General features: G+C 46.4%; 1 protein-coding gene across 1 annotated transcript in view; it reads left to right on the top strand.

Annotated features, from left to right (window-relative positions):
• Positions 1–20,000, top strand: part of LOC116371720 (protein sidekick-1-like) — a 64,994-nt gene that overhangs the window by 6,450 nt on the left and 38,544 nt on the right. Inside the window, 3 exon segments of the mRNA XM_031820701.1 lie at positions 170–365; positions 4,686–4,805; positions 4,808–4,886. Of these exon segments, the coding sequence (XP_031676561.1) occupies positions 194–365; positions 4,686–4,805; positions 4,808–4,886 (371 nt within the window). The 5' untranslated portion in view covers positions 170–193.

The raw sequence follows: 20,000 nt of genomic DNA on the forward strand, positions 1-20,000 counted from the left end.
CCCCTCCTCTCCTTCCTCCCACTCCCTCTCCTCCCCTCCACCTCTCTTCCCCCTCCCCTCTTCCCCCTCCCTCCCTCCCTCCCTCCTCCTCCCCTCTCTTCCCCCTCCCTACCTCCTCCTCACTTCTCTCTCCTCCTCCCCGCCGTCCTCCCTCTTCCCCCTCTCATAGGTTATCAGATAGCGTACCGTCTGGATGCCGGTGACCCCATGCGGTTCACTACGGTGGAGGTGGGGTCGACCCGCGCGTCATTTTACAGTCAGCGGTTTGACCGGAGACCAGGCCTATGTGTTCAAGTTGACCGCTAGGACCTCTCAGGGATGGGGCAGAGCTGAGGAAGCTGTAGTTATCACCACCGAACGCAGAGGTAAGAGACACAGTACACAGAGACACAGAGCTGAGGAAGCTGTAGTTATCACCACCGAACGCAGAGGTAAGAGACGCACACCACAGTACACAGAGACACAGTACACAGAGATACAGTACACAGAGACACAGAGACACAGTACACAGGTACACAGAGACACAGTACACAGAGACACAGAGATACAGAGACACAGTACACAGAGATACAGAGACACAGTACACAGAGACACAGTACACAGAGACACAGAACACAGTACACAGAGACACAGAGACACAGTACACAGAGACACAGTACACAGAGAGACAGAGACACAGTACACAAAGACACAGTACACAGAGACACAGTACACAGAGACACAGTACACAAAGACACAGTACACAGAGACACAGAGACACAGTACACAAAGACACAGTACACAGAGACACAGTACACAGAGACACAGTACAAAGAGACACAGTACACAGAGACACAGTACACAGAGACACAGAGACACAGTACAAAGAGACACAGAGACACAGTACAAAGAGACACAGAGACACAGTACACAGAGACACAGAGACACAGTACAAAGAGACACAGAGACACAGTACACAGAGACACAGAGACACAGTACACAGAGACACAGAGACACAGTACACAAGAGACACAGAGACACAGTACACAGACACCAGAGACACAGTACAAAGAGACACAGAGACACAGTACAAAGAGACACAGTACACAGAGACTCAGTACACAGAGACACAGAGACAGAGACACAGTAGAGAGAGACACAGAGACACAGTACACAGAGACACAGTACACAGAGACACACACATCACAGTACACAGAGACACAGTACACAGAGACACACACACCACAGTACACAGAGACACAGTACACAGAGACACAGTACACAGAGACACAGTACACAGAGACACACACACCACAGTACACAGACACAAAGTCACAGACACAGAGACACACACACCACAGTACACAAAGACACAGTACACAGAGACACAAAGTCACAGAGACACATTACACAGAGACACAGAGACACATTACACAGAGACACAGTACACAGAGACACAAAGTCACAGAGACACATTACACAGAGACACAGAGACACATTACACAGAGACACAATACACAGAGACACAATACACAGAGACACAGTACACAGACACAAAGTCACAGACACAGAGACACACACACCACAGTACACAGAGACACATTACACAGAGACACAGTACACAGAGACACAGAGACACAGTTCACATTATAAAGCATTACTCATTATAAACTGAGATAGCTACATTACTACATTACTACATTACTCATTATAAACTGAGATAGCTACATTACTACATTACTACATTACTCATTATAAACTGAGATAGCTACATTACTACATTACTACATTACTCATTATAAACTGAGATAGCTACATTACTACATTACTACATTACTCATTATAAACTGAGATAGCACCTTGTTCTACCAACTGAGCTACATTACTCATTATAAACTGAGAGGGGAGAGGAGGAGAGAGGGGGAGGGAGGGAGAGGAGGAGAGAGGGGGAGGGAGAGGGGGAACAGATTAATGAAGTTGAGAGAGAATCAATGAGGATTTTATTACCAGTCAGATCGATAACGATCTGAAATTAAACATTTACACTGCTGTCCCCCCCTGTCACTGTGTGTGTGTGTGTGTCCACTTTTATCTGTGCCAATGGATTGAGTGACCACGGTGAACCTTTTAACAGTTCCTAATTGAATAACACACGTGTACACAACGCTTTGACATGAGTCTCTAATGAACACCAGGACCAATATGAACACCAGGATCAATATGAACACCAGGACCACAATATGAACACCAGGATCAATATGAACACCAGGACCAATATGAACACCAGGACCACAATATGAACACCAGGACCACAATATGAACACCAGGACCAATATGAACACCAGGACCACAATATGAACACCAGGACCACAATATGAACACCAGGACCAACATGAACACCAGGACCATTATGAACACCAGGACCACAATATGAACACCAGGACCACAATATGAACACCAGGACCACAATACGAACACCAGGACCATTATGAACACCAGGACCAATATGAACTATTCTTCAATGGCTGTGAGAAGTAGCTGGAAATTGGAGGGAACTGGAACACACTGTGGTACAAGTCGATACAGAGCATCCCAAACATGCTCAATGGGTGACATGTCTGGTCTAGTCTGCAGGCCGTGGAATAACTGGTACATTTTCAGCTTCCAGGAATTGTGTCCAGATCGTTCTGACATGGGGCTGTGCATTATCATGCTGAAACATGAGGTGATGGGGGCGGATGAATGGCACGACAATGGGCCTCAGGATTTCGTCACGGTATCTCTGTGCATTCAAATTGCCATCGATGAAATGTAATTTTGTTCGTTGTCCGTAGCTTATGCCTGCCCATACCATAACCACACTGCTACCATGGGGAACTCTGTTCACAACGTTGACATCAGCAAACCGCTCGCCCACACAACACCATACACGTGGTCTGTGGTTGTGAGGCCGGTTGGACGTACTGCCAAATTCTCTAAAATGACGTTGGAGACGGCTTATGGTTCGGAAACTAACATTCAATTCTCTGACAACAGCTCTGGTGGACATTCCTGTAGTCAGCAGGCCAATTACACGCTCCCTCAAAACTTGAGACATCTGTGGCATTGATTTCGTGTCATCTATCTATGACATTATCTGTGGCGTTGTGTCGTGTCATCTATCTATGACATCATCTGTGGCGTTGTGTCGTGTCATCTATCTATGACATCATCTGTGGCGTTGTGTCGTGTCATCTATCTATGACATCACCTGTGGCGTTGTGTCGTGTCATCTATCTATGACATCATCGGTGGTGTTGTGTTGTGTCATCTATCTATGACATCATCTATGGCGTTGTGGCGTTGTGTTGTGTCATCTATCTATGACATCATCTGTGGTGTTGTGTCATCTATCTATGACATCATCTGTGGCGTTGTGTTGTGTCATCTATCTATGACATCATCTGTGGTGTTGTGTCATCTATCTATGACATAATCTGTGGCGTTGTGTTGTGTCATCTATCTATGACATAATCTGTGGCGTTGTGTTGTGTCATCTATCTATGACATCATCTGTGGTGTTGTGTTGTGTCATCTATCTATGACACAACACAATGCCATATACTGGGTTCCCACAACTTCTAAGGAACCAAATGTGCCAGCTGGATACACAGTAATATGGTAACACACAAACACACACACCATTGGTTATAGTGTGGTGTGACTCAAAGCTCTGTTGTTCCATGATACTACCAGCTGAACTGATAGAGTTCTGCTCTGTTGGGGGCTTAGACACAAGCTGAAGGATCAACGGACTATGGAGATCACTGAATAATACCTCTCTCTGTCTCTCAGTTCAATAGACTTCATTTACATGGCCAGTTAAATCTCTACCTCTCCCTATTTCTCTCTCTGTCTCTGTCTCTCTGTCTCTCTCTCTGTCTCTCTACCTCTCCCTATTTCTCTCTCTGTCTCTGTCTCTCTCTCTCGCTCTCTCTCTCTCTCTCTCTCTGTCTCTCTACCTCTCCCTATTTCTCTCTCTCTCTCTCTCTCTCTCTCTCTCTCTCTCTCTCTCTCTCTCTCTCTCTCTCTCTCTCTCTCTCTCTCTCTCTGTCTCTCTCTCTCTCTCTCTCTGTCTCTCTACCTCTCCCTATTTCTCTCTCTGTCTCTGTCTCTCTCTCTCGCTCTCTCTCTCTCTCTCTCTCTCTCTCTGTCTCTCTCTCTCTCTCTCTCTGTCTCTCTACCTCTCCCTATTTCTCTCTCTGTCTCTGTCTCTCTCTCTCGCTCTCTCTCTCTCTCTCTCTGTCTCTCTACCTCTCCCTATTTCTCTCTCTGTCTCTGTCTCTCTCTCTCGCTCTCTCTCTCTCTCTGTCTCTGTCTCTCTACCTCTCCCTATTTCTCTCTCTCTCTCTCTCTCTCTCTCTCTCTCTCTCTCTCTCTCTGTCTCTGTCTCTCTACCTCTCCCTATTTCTCTCTCTGTCTCTGTCTCTCTCTCTCGCTCTCTCTCTCTCTCTCTCTCTCTCTGTCTCTGTCTCTCTACCTCTCCCTATTTCTCTCTCTCTCTCTCTCTCTCTCTCTCTCTCTCTCTCTCTCTCTCTCTCTCTCTCTCTCTCTCTGTCTCTGTCTCTCTACCTCTCCCTATTTCTCTCTCTCTCTCTCTCTCTCTCTCTCTCTCTCCCTATTTCTCTCTCTGTCTCTGTCTCTCTACCTCTCTCTCCCCCCTCCAGAGCGTCCCTCTCCCCCCAGGAAGTTGTCCGTCCCCCAGGGGGAGGTCCAATCTCGTAGGCTCCGCCTCCACTGGGTTGCCGGGATGACAGGCTCCTCCCCCCTACGGTACTACTGCCTGCAAACCGAGAGCTTCCGACCGGAGACTGGACCAGTCACTCTGCTGATATACCACACAATTACACAGCCTGGACCGTAGAGAGGTAACCATGACCACCACACAACCACAAAACAACTAAAACCAGGGCTACAAATCATATTGTTTTGTATTGGTAGCACTGGTGCTCCTAATTGGCACTGGTGCTCCTAACTGTCACTGGTGCTCCTAACTGTCACTGGTGCTCCTAACTGTCACTGGTGCTCTTAACTGGCACTGGTGCTCTTAACTGGCACTGGTGCTCCTAATTAGCACTGGTGCTCCTAACTAGCACTGGTGCTCCTAATTAGCACTGGTGCTCCTAATTAGCACTGGTGCTCCTAACTAGCGCTGGTGCTCCTAACTGGCGCTGGTGCTCCTAACTAGCACTGGTGCTCCTAACTAACACTGGTGCTCCTAACTGGCACTGGTGCTCCTAACTGGCGCTGGTGCTCCTAACTAGCACTGGTGCTCCTAACTGGCGCTGGTGCTCCTAACTAGCACTGGTGCTCCTAACTAGCACTAGTGCTCCTAACTAGCACTGGTGCTCCTAACTGGCACTGGTGCTCCTAATTAGCACTGGTGCTCCTAACTAGCACTGGTGCTCCTAACTTTAAAATATGTAGGTGCACAACATAAAGTCTAGGAGCACCAGAATATTTTTTATTTTTTATTGATTGAGATATAGCATATATAGTCCTAGTCAGTATTGGATAGAATGCCTGCCTGTGGGGAAAACAACCTGTGGTTACCTAGGTTACCCCAAAGCAACAAAAAAAAACGTTTTCAAATGCAATTTTCATGAATTACCAAACTACATTTAAGAGAAGTAGGATTTTTCTAAATTGTCAAATTCTAGGGCTTCGCTCATGCCCTTTTTCATGACGGTGCTAGCAGAGAGTGAGTGCTAGCTAGCTACCGACCGGAACATTAAGCTAGCAGAGAGTGAGTGCTAGCTAGCTACCGACCAGGAACGTTATGCTAGCAGAGAGTGAGTGCTAGCTCGCTACCGACCAGGAACGTTATGCTAGCAGAGAGTGAGTGCTAGCTCGCTACCGACCAGGAACGTTATGCTAGCAGAGAGTGAGTGCTAGCTAGCTACCGACCAGAATGTTATGCTAGCAGTGAGTGAGTGCTGGCTAGCTACCGACCGGGACATTTTGCTGGAAGTGAGTAGCTAGCTAGCACATAGGAAAAAACCTAGAGAGGAACCAGGCTATGTGGCCAGTCCTCTTCTGGCTGTGCCGGGGGGAGATTATAACAGGACATGGCCAAGATGTTCAAATGTTCATAGATGACCAGCAGGGTCAAATAATAATAATCACAGTGGTTGTAGAGGGTGCAACAGGTCAGCACTTCAGGAGTAAATGTCAGTTGGCTTTTCATAGCCGATCGTTCAGAGTATCTCTACTGCTCCTGCTGTCTCTAGAGAGTTGAAAACAGCAGGTCTGGGACAGGTAGCACGTCCGGTGAGCAGGTCAGGGTTCCATAGCCGCAGGCAGAACAGCAGTACGACCAGGTGGACTGGGGACAGCAAGGAGACATCAGGCCAAGTAGTCCTGAGGCATGGTCCTAGGGCTCAGGTCCTCCGAAAGAAAGAACGAAAGAAAGAAAGAAGAAAGAAAGAAAGAAAGAGAATTAGAGAGAGCACACTTAAATTCACACAGGACACCGGATAAGACAGGAGAGGTACTCCAGATATAACAAACTGACCCTAGCCCCCCAATACATAAACTATTGCAGCATAAATACTGGAGGCTGAGACAGGAGGGGTCAGGAGACACTGTGGCCCCATCCGACGATACCCCCGGACAGGGCCAAACAGGCAGGATATAACCCTGCCCACTTTGCCAAAGCACAGCCCCCACACCATTAGAGGGATATCTTCAACCACCAACTTACCATCCTGAGACAAGGCCAAGTATAGCCCACAAAGATCTCCGCCACGGCACAACCCAAGGTGGGGCGCCAACCCGGACAGGAAGATCACATCAGTGACTCAACCCACTCAAGTGACGCACCCCTCCTAGAGACGGTATGAAAGAGCCCTAGTAAGCCAGTGACTCAGCCCCTGTAATAGGGTTAGAGGCAGAGAATTCCAGTGGAAAGAGGGGAACCGGCCAGGCAGAGACAGCAAGGGCGGTTCGTTGCTCCAGAGCCTTTCCGTTCACCTTCACACTCCTGGGCCAGACTACACTCAATCATATGACCCACTGAAGAGATGTGTCTTCAGTAAAGACTTAAAGGTTGAGACCGAGTTTGCGTCTCTCACACAGATAGGCAGACCATTCCATAAAAATGGAGCTCTATAGGAGAAAGCCCTGCCTCCAGCTGTTTGCTTAGAAATTCTAGGGACAATTAGGAGGCCTGCGTCTTGTGACCGTAGCGTACGTGTAGGTATGTACGGCAGGACCAAATCAGAGAGATAGGTAGGAGCAAGCCCATATAATGCTTTGTAGGTTAGCAGTAAAACCTTGAAATCAGCCATTGCCTTGACAGGAAGCCAGTGTAGGGAGGCTAGCACTGGAGTAATATGATACATTTTTCGGTTCTAGTCAGGATTCTAGCAGCCGTATTTAGCACTAACTGAAGTTTATTTAGTGCTTTATCCGGGTAGCCGGAAAGTAGAGCATTGCAGTAGTCTAACCTAGAAGTGACAAAAGCATGGATTAATTTTTCTGCACCATTTTTAGACAGAAAGTTTCAGATTTTTGCAATGTTACGTAGATGGAAAAAAAGCTGTCCTTGAAACAGTCTTGATATGTTCGTAAAAAGAGAGATCAGGGTCCAGAGTAACGCCGAGGCCTTCACAGTTTTATTTGAGACTAATTGTCAGATTCAACAGAAGATCTCTTTGTTTCTTGGGACCTAAAACATCTCTGTTTGTTCTGAGTTTAAAAGTAGAAAATTGCCCGCTATCCACCACTTCCTTGAAATCAGCTGAAGCCTTAACAGGAAGCCAGTGTAGAGAGGCTTAGCACTGGAGTAATATGATCACATTTTTGGGGTTAAAGTCAAGATTCTATCAGCAATGTTTAGATCCTTCACAGTTTTATTTGAGATGACTGTACAACCATCAAGATTAATTGTCAGATCCAACAGAAGATCTCTTTGTTTCTTGGGACCTAGAACGAGCATCTCTGTTTTGTCTGGGTTTAAAAGTAGAACATTTGCTGCTATCCTTATGTCAGAAACACAGGCTTCCAGGGAGGGCAATTTTGTGGCTTCACCATGTTTCATTGAAATGTACAGCTGTGTGTCGTCCGCATTGCAGTGAAAGTTAACATTATGTTTTCGAATGACATCCCCAAGAGGTAAAATATATAGTGAAAACAATAGTGGTCCTAAAACGGAACCTTGAGGAACACCGACATTTACAGTTGATTTGTCAGAGGACAAACCATCCACAGAGACAAACTGATATCTTTCCGACAGGTAAGATCTAAACCAGGTCAGAACTTGTCCGTGTAGACCAATTTGGGTTTCCAATCTCTCCAAAAGAATGTGGTGATCGATGGTATCAAAAGCAGCACTAAGGTCTAGGAGCACGAGGACAGATGCAGAGCCTCGGTCCGATGCCATTAAAAGATAATTTACTACCTTCACAAGTGCCGTCTCAGTGCTATGATGGGGTCTAAAACCAGACTGAAGCGTTTCGTATACATTGTTTGTCTTCAGGAAGGCAGTGAGCTGCTGATGGGGTCTAAAACCAGACTGAAGCGTTTCCTATACATGGTTTGTCTTCAGGAAGGCAGTGAGCTGCTGATGGGGTCTAAAACCAGACTGAAGCGTTTCCTATACATGGTTTGTCTTCAGGAAGGCAGTGAGCTGCTGATGGGGTCTAAAACCAGACTGGAGCGTTTCCTATACATGGTTTGTCTTCAGGAAGGCAGTGAGCTGCTGATGGGGTCTAAAACCAGACTGAAGCGTTTCCTATACATGGTTTGTCTTCAGGAAGGCAGTGAGCTGCTGATGGGGTCTAAAACAAGACTGAAGCGTTTCCTATACATGGTTTGTCTTCAGGAAGGCAGTGAGCTGCTGATGGGGTCTAAAACCAGACTGAAGCGTTTCCTATACATTGTTTGTTTTCAGGAAGGCAGTGAGCTGCTGATGGGGTCTAAAACCAGACTGAAGCGTTTCCTATACATGGTTTGTCTTCAGGAAGGCAGTGTGCTGCTGATGGGGTCTAAAACCAGACTGAAGCGTTTCCTATACATGGTTTGTCTTCAGGAAGGCAGTGAGCTGCTGATGGGGTCTAAAACCAGACTGAAGCGTTTCCTATACATGGTTTGTCTTCAGGAAGGCAGTGAGCTGCTGATGGGGTCTAAAACCAGACTGAAGCGTTTCCTATACATGGTTTGTCTTCAGGAAGGCAGTGAGCTGCTGATGGGGTCTAAAACCAGACTGAAGCGTTTCCTATACATGGTTTGTCTTCAGGAAGGCAGTGAGCTGCTGATGGGGTCTAAAACCAGACTGAAGCGTTTCCTATACATGGTTTGTCTTCAGGAATGCAGTGAGCTGCTGATGGGGTCTAAAACCAGACTGAAGCGTTTCCTATACATGGTTTGTCTTCAGGAAGGCAGTGAGCTGCTGATGGGGTCTAAAACCAGACTGAAGCGTTTCCTATACATGGTTTGTCTTCAGGAAGGCAGTGAGCTGCTGATGGGGTCTAAAACCAGACTGAAGCGTTTCCTATACATGGTTTGTCTTCAGGAAGGCAGTGAGCTGCTGATGGGGTCTAAAACCAGACTGAAGCGTTTCCTATACATGGTTTGTCTTCAGGAAGGCAGTGAGCTGCTGATGGGGTCTAAAACCAGACTGAAGCGTTTCCTATACATGGTTTGTCTTCAGGAAGGCAGTGAGCTGCTGATGGGGTCTAAAACCAGACTGAAGCGTTTCCTATACATGGTTTGTCTTCAGGAAGGCAGTGAGCTGCTGATGGGGTCTAAAACCAGACTGAAGCGTTTCCTATACATGGTTTGTCTTCAGGAAGGCAGTGTGCTGCTGATGGGGTCTAAAACCAGACTGAAGCGTTTCCTATACATGGTTTGTCTTCAGGAAGGCAGTGAGCTGCTGATGGGGTCTAAAACCAGACTGAAGCGTTTCCTATACATGGTTTGTCTTCAGGAAGGCAGTGAGCTGCTGATGGGGTCTAAAACCAGACTGAAGCGTTTCCTATACATGGTTTGTCTTCAGGAAGGCAGTGAGCTGCTGATGGGGTCTAAAACCAGACTGAAGCGTTTCCTATACATGGTTTGTCTTCAGGAAGGCAGTGAGCTGCTGATGGGGTCTAAAACCAGACTGAAGCGTTTCCTATACATGGTTTGTCTTCAGGAAGGCAGTGTGTAGCTGCTGATGGGGTCTAAAACCAGACTGAAGCGTTTCCTATACATGGTTTGTCTTCAGGAAGGCAGTGAGCTGCTGATGGGGTCTAAAACCAGACTGAAGCGTTTCCTATACATGATTTGTCTTCAGGAAGGCAGTGAGCTGCTGATGGGGTCTAAAACCAGACTGAAGCGTTTCCTATACATGGTTTGTCTTCAGGAAGGCAGTGTGTAGCTGCTGATGGGGTCTAAAACCAGACTGAAGCGTTTCCTATACATGGTTTGTCTTCAGGAAGGCAGTGAGCTGCTGATGGGGTCTAAAACCAGACTGAAGCGTTTCCTATACATGGTTTGTCTTCAGGAAGGCAGTGAGCTGCTGATGGGGTCTAAAACCAGACTGAAGCGTTTCCTATACATGGTTTGTCTTCAGGAAGGCAGTGTGTAGCTGCTGATGGGGTCTAAAACCAGACTGAAGCGTTTCCTATACATGGTTTGTCTTCAGGAAGGCAGTGAGCTGCTGATGGGGTCTAAAACCAGACTGAAGCGTTTCCTATACATGGTTTGTCTTCAGGAAGGCAGCGAGCTGCTGATGGGGTCTAAAACCAGACTGAAGCGTTTCCTATACATGGTTTGTCTTCAGGAAGGCAGTGAGCTGCTGATGGGGTCTAAAACCAGACTGAAGCGTTTCCTATACATGGTTTGTCTTCAGGAAGGCAGTGTGTAGCTGCTGATGGGGTCTAAAACCAGACTGAAGCGTTTCCTATACATGGTTTGTCTTCAGGAAGGCAGTGTGTAGCTGCTGATGGGGTCTAAAACCAGACTGAAGCGTTTCCTATACATGGTTTGTCTTCAGGAAGGCAGTGAGCTGCTGATGGGGTCTAAAACCAGACTGAAGCGTTTCCTATACATGGTTTGGCTTCAGGAAGGCAGTGAGCTGCTGATGGGGTCTAAAACCAGACTGAAGCGTTTCCTATACATGGTTTGTCTTCAGGAAGGCAGTGTGTAGCTGCTGATGGGGTCTAAAACCAGACTGAAGCGTTTCCTATACATGGTTTTTCTTCAGGAAGGCAGTGAGCTGCTGATGGGGTCTAAAACCAGACTGAAGTGTTTCCTATACATGGTTTGTCTTCAGGAAGGCAGTGAGCTGCTGATGGGGTCTAAAACCAGACTGAAGCGTTTCCTATACATGGTTTGTCTTCAGGAAGGCAGTGAGCTGCTGATGGGGTCTAAAACCAGACTGAAGCGTTTCCTATACATGGTTTGTCTTCAGGAAGGCAGCGAGCTGCTGATGGGGTCTAAAACCAGACTGGAGCGTTTCCTATACATGGTTTGTCTTCAGGAAGGCAGTGAGCTGCTGATGGGGTCTAAAACCAGACTGAAGCGTTTCCTATACATGGTTTGTCTTCAGGAAGGCAGTGAGCTGCTGATGGGGTCTAAAACCAGACTGAAGCGTTTCCTATACATGGTTTGTCTTCAGGAAGGCAGTGAGCTGCTGATGGGGTCTAAAACCAGACTGAAGCGTTTCCTATACATGGTTTGTCTTCAGGAAGGCAGCGAGCTGCTGATGGGGTCTAAAACCAGACTGGAGCGTTTCCTATACATGGTTTGTCTTCAGGAAGGCAGTGAGCTGCTGATGGGGTCTAAAACCAGACTGAAGCGTTTCCTATACATGGTTTGTCTTCAGGAAGGCAGTGAGCTGCTGATGGGGTCTAAAACCAGACTGGAGCGTTTCCTATACATGGTTTGTCTTCAGGAAGGCAGTGAGCTGCTGATGGGGTCTAAAACCAGACTGAAGCGTTTCCTATACATGGTTTGTCTTCAGGAAGGCAGTGAGCTGCTGATGGGGTCTAAAACCAGACTGAAGCGTTTCCTATACATGGTTTGTCTTCAGGAAGGCAGTGAGCTGCTGATGGGGTCTAAAACCAGACTGAAGCGTTTCCTATACATTGTTTGTTTTCAGGAAGGCAGTGAACTGCTGATGGGGTCTAAAACCAGACTGAAGCGTTTCCTATACATGGTTTGTCTTCAGGAAGGCAGTGTGTAGCTGCTGATGGGGTCTAAAACCAGACTGAAGCGTTTCCTATACATGATTTGTCTTCAGGAAGGCAGTGTGTAGCTGCTGATGGGGTCTAAAACCAGACTGAAGCGTTTCCTATACATGGTTTGTCTTCAGGAAGGCAGTGAGCTGCTGATGGGGTCTAAAACCAGACTGAAGCGTTTCCTATACATGGTTTGTCTTCAGGAAGGCAGTGAGCTGCTGATGGGGTCTAAAACCAGACTGAAGCGTTTCCTATACATAGTTTGTCTTCAGGAAGGCAGTGAGCTGCTGATGGGGTCTAAAACCAGACTGAAGCGTTTCCTATACATGGTTTGTCTTCAGGAAGGCAGTGAGCTGCTGATGGGGTCTAAAACCAGACTGAAGCGTTTCCTATACATGGTTTGTCTTCAGGAAGGCAGTGAGCTGCTGATGGGGTCTAAAACCAGACTGAAGCGTTTCCTCAACATGGTTTGTCTTCAGGAAGGCAGTGAGCTGCTGATGGGGTCTAAAACCAGACTGAAGCGTTTCCTATACATGGTTTGTCTTCAGGAAGGCAGCGAGCTGCTGATGGGGTCTAAAACCAGACTGAAGCGTTTCCTATACATGGTTTGTCTTCAGGAAGGCAGTGTGTAGCTGCTGATGGGGTCTAAAACCAGACTGAAGCGTTTCCTATACATGGTTTGTCTTCAGGAAGGCAGTGAGCTGCTGATGGGGTCTAAAACCAGACTGAAGCGTTTCCTATACATTGTTTGTTTTCAGGAAGGCAGTGAGCTGCTGATGGGGTCTAAAACCAGACTGAAGCGTTTCCTATACATGGTTTGTCTTCAGGAAGGCAGTGAGCTGCTGATGGGGTCTAAAACCAGACTGAAGCGTTTCCTATACATGATTTGTCTTCAGGAAGGCAGTGAGCTGCTGATGGGGTCTAAAACCAGACTGAAGCGTTTCCTATACATGGTTTGTCTTCAGGAAGGCAGCGAGCTGCTGATGGGGTCTAAAACCAGACTGAAGCGTTTCCTATACATGGTTTGTCTTCAGGAAGGCAGTGAGCTGCTGATGGGGTCTAAAACCAGACTGAAGCGTTTCCTATACATGGTTTGTCTTCAGGAAGGCAGTGAGCTGCTGATGGGGTCTAAAACCAGACTGAAGCGTTTCCTATACATGGTTTGTCTTCAGGAAGGCAGTGAGCTGCTGATGGGGTCTAAAACCAGACTGAAGCGTTTCCTATACATGGTTTGTCTTCAGGAAGGCAGTGAGCTGCTGATGGGGTCTAAAACCAGACTGAAGCGTTTCCTATACATGGTTTGTCTTCAGGAAGGCAGTGATCTGCTGATGGGGTCTAAAACCAGACTGAAGCGTTTCCTATACATGGTTTGTCTTCAGGAAGGCAGTGAGCTGCTGATGGGGTCTAAAACCAGACTGAAGCGTTTCCTATACATGGTTTGTCTTCAGGAAGGCAGTGAGCTGCTGATGGGGTCTAAAACCAGACTGAAGCGTTTCCTATACATGGTTTGTCTTCAGGAAGGCAGTGAGCTGCTGATGGGGTCTAAAACCAGACTGAAGCGTTTCCTATACATGGTTTGTCTTCAGGAAGGCAGTGAGCTGCTGATGGGGTCTAAAACCAGACTGAAGCGTTTCCTATACATGGTTTGTCTTCAGGAAGGCAGTGAGCTGCTGATGGGGTCTAAAACCAGACTGAAGCGTTTCCTATACATGGTTTGTCTTCAGGAAGGCAGTGAGCTGCTGATGGGGTCTAAAACCAGACTGAAGCGTTTCCTATACATGGTTTGTCTTCAGGAAGGCAGTGATCTGCTGATGGGGTCTAAAACCAGACTGAAGCGTTTCCTATACATGGTTTGTCTTCAGGAAGGCAGTGATCTGCTGATGGGGTCTAAAACCAGACTGAAGCGTTTCCTATACATGGTTTGTCTTCAGGAAGGCAGTGAGCTGCTGATGGGGTCTAAAACCAGACTGAAGCGTTTCCTATACATGGTTTGTCTTCAGGAAGGCAGTGAGCTGCTGATGGGGTCTAAAACCAGACTGAAGCGTTCCTATACATGGTTTGTCTTCAGGAAGGCAGTGAGCTGCTGATGGGGTCTAAAACCAGACTGAAGCGTTTCCTATACATGGTTTGTCTTCAGGAAGGCAGTGAGCTGCTGATGGGGTCTAAAACCAGACTGAAGCGTTTCCTATACATGGTTTGTCTTCAGGAAGGCAGTGAGCTGCTGATGGGGTCTAAAACCAGACTGAAGCGTTTCCTATACATGGTTTGTCTTCAGGAAGGCAGTGAGCTGCTGATGGGGTCTAAAACCAGACTGAAGCGTTTCCTATACATGGTTTGTCTTCAGGAAGGCAGTGAGCTGCTGATGGGGTCTAAAACCAGACTGAAGCGTTTCCTATACATGGTTTGTCTTCAGGAAGGCAGTGAGCTGCTGATGGGGTCTAAAACCAGACTGAAGCGTTTCCTATACATGGTTTGTCTTCAGGAAGGCAGTGATCTGCTGATGGGGTCTAAAACCAGACTGAAGCGTTTCCTATACATGGTTTGTCTTCAGGAAGGCAGTGAGCTGCTGATGGGGTCTAAAACCAGACTGAAGCGTTTCCTATACATGGTTTGTCTTCAGGAAGGCAGTGAGCTGCTGATGGGGTCTAAAACCAGACTGAAGCGTTTCCTATACATGGTTTGTCTTCAGGAAGGCAGTGAGCTGCTGATGGGGTCTAAAACCAGACTGAAGCGTTTCCTATACATGGTTTGTCTTCAGGAAGGCAGTGAGCTGCTGATGGGGTCTAAAACCAGACTGAAGCGTTTCCTATACATGGTTTGTCTTCAGGAAGGCAGTGATCTGCTGATGGGGTCTAAAACCAGACTGAAGCGTTTCCTATACATGGTTTGTCTTCAGGAAGGCAGTGAGCTGCTGATGGGGTCTAAAACCAGACTGAAGCGTTTCCTATACATGGTTTGTCTTCAGGAAGGCAGTGAGCTGCTGATGGGGTCTAAAACCAGACTGAAGCGTTTCCTATACATGGTTTGTCTTCAGGAAGGCAGTGTGTAGCTGCTGATGGGGTCTAAAACCAGACTGAAGCGTTTCCTATACATGGTTTGTCTTCAGGAAGGCAGTGAGCTGCTGATGGGGTCTAAAACCAGACTGAAGCGTTTCCTATACATGGTTTGTCTTCAGGAAGGCAGTGAGCTGCTGATGGGGTCTAAAACCAGACTGAAGCGTTTCCTATACATGGTTTGTCTTCAGGAAGGCAGTGAGCTGCTGATGGGGTCTAAAACCAGACTGAAGCGTTTCCTATACATGGTTTGTCTTCAGGAAGGCAGTGAGCTGCTGATGGGGTCTAAAACCAGACTGAAGCGTTTCCTATACATGGTTTGTCTTCAGGAAGGCAGTGAGCTGCTGATGGGGTCTAAAACCAGACTGAAGCGTTTCCTATACATGGTTTGTCTTCAGGAAGGCAGTGAGCTGCTGATGGGGTCTAAAACCAGACTGAAGCGTTTCCTATACATGGTTTGTCTTCAGGAAGGCAGTGAGCTGCTGATGGGGTCTAAAACCAGACTGAAGCGTTTCCTATACATGGTTTGTCTTCAGGAAGGCAGTGAGCTGCTGATGGGGTCTAAAACCAGACTGAAGCGTTTCCTATACATGGTTTGTCTTCAGGAAGGCAGTGAGCTGCTGATGGGGTATAAAACCAGACTGAAGCGTTTCCTATACATGGTTTGTCTTCAGGAAGGCAGTGAGCTGCTGATGGGGTATAAAACCAGACTGAAGCGTTTCCTATACATGGTTTGTCTTCAGGAAGGCAGTGTGCTGCTGATGGGGTCTAAAACCAGACTGAAGCGTTTCCTATACATGGTTTGTCTTCAGGAAGGCAGTGAGCTGCTGATGGGGTATAAAACCAGACTGAAGCGTTTCCTATACATGGTTTGTCTTCAGGAAGGCAGTGAGCTGCTGATGGGGTCTAAAACCAGACTGAAGCGTTTCCTATACATGGTTTGTCTTCAGGAAGGCAGTGAGCTGCTGATGGGGTCTAAAACCAGACTGAAGCGTTTCCTATACATGGTTTGTCTTCAGGAAGGCAGTGTGCTGCTGATGGGGTCTAAAACCAGACTGAAGCGTTTCCTATACATGGTTTGTCTTCAGGAAGGCAGTGAGCTGCTGATGGGGTATAAAACCAGACTGAAGCGTTTCCTATACATGGTTTGTCTTCAGGAAGGCAGTGAGCTGCTGATGGGGTCTAAAACCAGACTGAAGCGTTTCCTATACATGGTTTGTCTTCAGGAAGGCAGTGAGCTGCTGATGGGGTCTAAAACCAGACTGAAGCGTTTCCTATACATGGTTTGTCTTCAGGAAGGCAGTGAGCTGCTGATGGGGTCTAAAACCAGACTGAAGCGTTTCCTATACATGGTTTGTCTTCAGGAAGGCAGTGTGCTGCTGATTGTAGACCTGGTCGAAGTTGAACAGAAACTTTATGGCATATTTTGTTATTTCTGTATTTTAAAAAAATCAACAACGATTTGACTCGTTTACAATGGGGGTGAAGGGGGGTGAAGGGGGGTGAATGGGGGTGAATGGGGTGAATGGGGGTGAAGGGGGGTGAATGGGGGTGAAGGGGGGTGAATGGGGGTGAATGGGGTGAATGGGGGTGAAGGGGGGTGAATGGGGGTGAATGGGGTGAATGGGGGTGAATGGGGGTGAATGGGGGTGAAGGGGGGTGAATGGGGGTGAAGGGGGGTGAATGGGGGTGAATGGGGTGAATGGGGGTGAAGGGGTGAAGGGGGGTGAATGGGGTGAATGGGGTGAATGGGGGTGAATGGGGTGAAGGGGGGTGAATGGGGTGAAGGGGGGTGAATGGGGGTGAAGGGGGGTGAAGGGGGGGGAATGGGGGGGAATGGGGGTGAAGGGGGGTGAAGGGGGGTGAATCGGGGTGAAGGGGGGTGAATCGGGGTGAATCGGGGTGAATCGGGGTGGATGGGGGTGAATGGGAAATAATTGTAGTTTTTCTCTATTTGTAGGTGTGGCCAAGAGGAATTACTTATTGTTACGTATCGGCCCATATGAATTCTTGCTACTTTTGAAGCACATGTTGTGTAACATTTAATTGAAATATTTAATCCTGTAAAGACGTTTTGCTTATAATGAAAAGCTAGAATGTTGATATAAAACATTATTATATTATATATTATTATTATATTATATATTATTATTATATTATATAAAACATTGAAATGACAAAGTCATCAGTGGATTACTAGGTTTCTACATTGGGTAAAAGCACCACCGACATCCAAAATTGTACACCGTCTCTTTAAAAGCGTCAAGTTTGTGACTGATGACATGAGATCAGTCGTTCATTTGTTGTTGTGATCATTGATCTCCCTTTTTTTCCTCTCTTTCCGTGATGTTTAGATATACTGGTAAAGTAACCAGGTTGTTAGCTAGCTAGCTAATTAATGAGGTACCATGACTGAACAAGATATACTGTTAAAGTAACCAGGTTGTTAGCTAGCTAGCTAATTAATGAGGTACCATGACTGAACAAGATATACTGTTAAAGTAACCAGGTTGTTAGCTAGCTAACTAATTAATGAGGTACCATGACTGAACAAGATATACTGTTAAAGTAACCAGGTTGTTAGCTAGCTAGCTAATTAATGAGGTACCATGACTGAACAAGATATACTGTTAAAGTAACCAGGTTGTTAGCTAGCTAGCTAATTAATGAGGTACCATGACTGAACAAAGTGTAAACAAATACCTGTGTGTGGTTTTGGAACCACATGGTTTATGAATAGGACCTAAAAAACAAACATTTTGGTCCATCAGTCACTGTGGCAGGTAGGTAGAAAAATCGACTCAAAACTCAACTAAAAACCAGCCAATATTTATTTATTAACACACAAAAAAACTTGTTTCTCATTTATTTTCTCCAGGTTTCACAGTTTTTTCTCTAGGTTTTCACTGTAGAATATCTATATATATTTACCTTTTGGTAACCGTTGTTACCAGAACAACAACTAACAACAACTAACCGTTGTTATAGAACAACAACTAGATTGGAGTGTTCTAATATTGGTCTTACATGTTTAAACCACATCAGGATCAACAGCCTTTGGAAGTGTAGTAGTTCTATCATTTCAGTTGTTGCACCTCAGAAGACTGATGTTTGGCTGGCTGTTTTTTTTTTCTGGAAACTTATCGCCATGGAGATAAGAGCTGTACTTTTGTAGTTAAGATTGTCATTTAGAAAGTTTGATGGGGGAAAAGCCTTTAGACTGTTGCGGCATCGCTAACTGGTTTCACAAAGTGTTAGACACAGGCCGTTCCCATGCCGTTACGGCTTCAGAGAGATGCAGGGAAATACAAAATCATTGATGCGTTCTTTAATATTCTTTACATGTAGGCTTTGGATTGAAGGAATCTGCGCTGGCTGTTTCCTCCAGGCCTCTGAAACAACAGGGGGGAAGAGAGAGAGAGAGAGAGAGAGAGAGAGAGAGAGAGAGAGAGAGAGAGAGAGAGAGACACACAGAGAAAGACACAGAGAGGGAGAGACACAGAGAGAGACAGAGAGAGGGACACAGAGAGAGAGAGACACTGAGAGAAACACACAGAGAGAGACACACAGAAAGAGACACAGACAAAGACAGAGACACAGAGAGATAGACACAGAGAGAGAGAGACACTGAGAGAAACAGAGAGAGAGACACAGAAAGAGACACAGAGACACACAGAGAGACAGAGACACAGAGAGAGAGACACAGCGAGAGAGAGACACAGATAGAAGGAAATCATAAGATCTCTCTACCTCTCTCTCTCTCTCTCTCTCTCTCTCTCTCTCTCTCTCTCTTTTTGCTGTTGTAGTTTATGTTGTTGATTGCTTTAGTTCACAGGGATTTAGACTACTCCAGATTACACACACGCAAACACACACACACATACACGTTATTTATCCCTAATGGTTGTTTTCATCGTAGTCCCCAGGCCCAGTGCTGCTGCCGTATCACCCCCTCTGAGGCAGCTGTCTTTGATGTTGTATTCCTACGATACCCACAATTCCCCAGGAACACTTCCTGTCCCCCTCCACGATCACATTACCATACAGTCACAACACAATCTCTCTCTCTCTCAATTCAAGTCAATTCAATTCAAGGGGCTTTATTGGCATGGGAAACATGTGTTAACATTGCCAAAGCAAGTGAGGTAGATAATAAACAAAAGTGAAATAAACAATAAAAATGAACAGTAAACATTACACTGACAGAAGTTCCACAAGAATAAAGACGTTTCAAATGTCATATTATATATATATACAGTGTTGTAATGATGTGCAAATAGTTAAAGTACAAAAGGGAAAATAATAAGCATAAATATGGGTTGTATTTACAATGGTGTTTGTTTTTTCTCGTGGCAACAGGTCACAAATCTCACTGCTGTGATGCACACCGTGGTATTTCACCCAGTAGAGATCAAAATGTATCAAAATTGGATATGTTTACAATTTATTTCTGGGTCTGTGTAATCCTCTCTCTCTCTTCTATCTCAGTGGATCATTCACCCTCCTGCCTTACACCTCCTGTCCTGTCCTCCTCTCTCTCTTCTATCTCAGTGGATCATTCACCCTCCTGCCTTACACCTCCTGTCCTGTCCTGTCCTCCTCTCTCTCTTCTATCTCAGTGGATCATTCACCCTCCTGCCTTACACCTCCTGTCCTCCTCTCTCTCTCTTCTATCTCAGTGGATCATTCACCCTCCTGCCTTACACCTCCTGTCCTGTCCTGTCCTCCTCTCTCTCTTCTATCTCAGTGGATCATTCACCCTCCT

Source organism: Oncorhynchus kisutch, unplaced genomic scaffold, assembly GCF_002021735.2.
Source record: "Oncorhynchus kisutch isolate 150728-3 unplaced genomic scaffold, Okis_V2 scaffold3584, whole genome shotgun sequence".
NCBI classification, from domain to species: domain Eukaryota; kingdom Metazoa; phylum Chordata; class Actinopteri; order Salmoniformes; family Salmonidae; genus Oncorhynchus; species Oncorhynchus kisutch.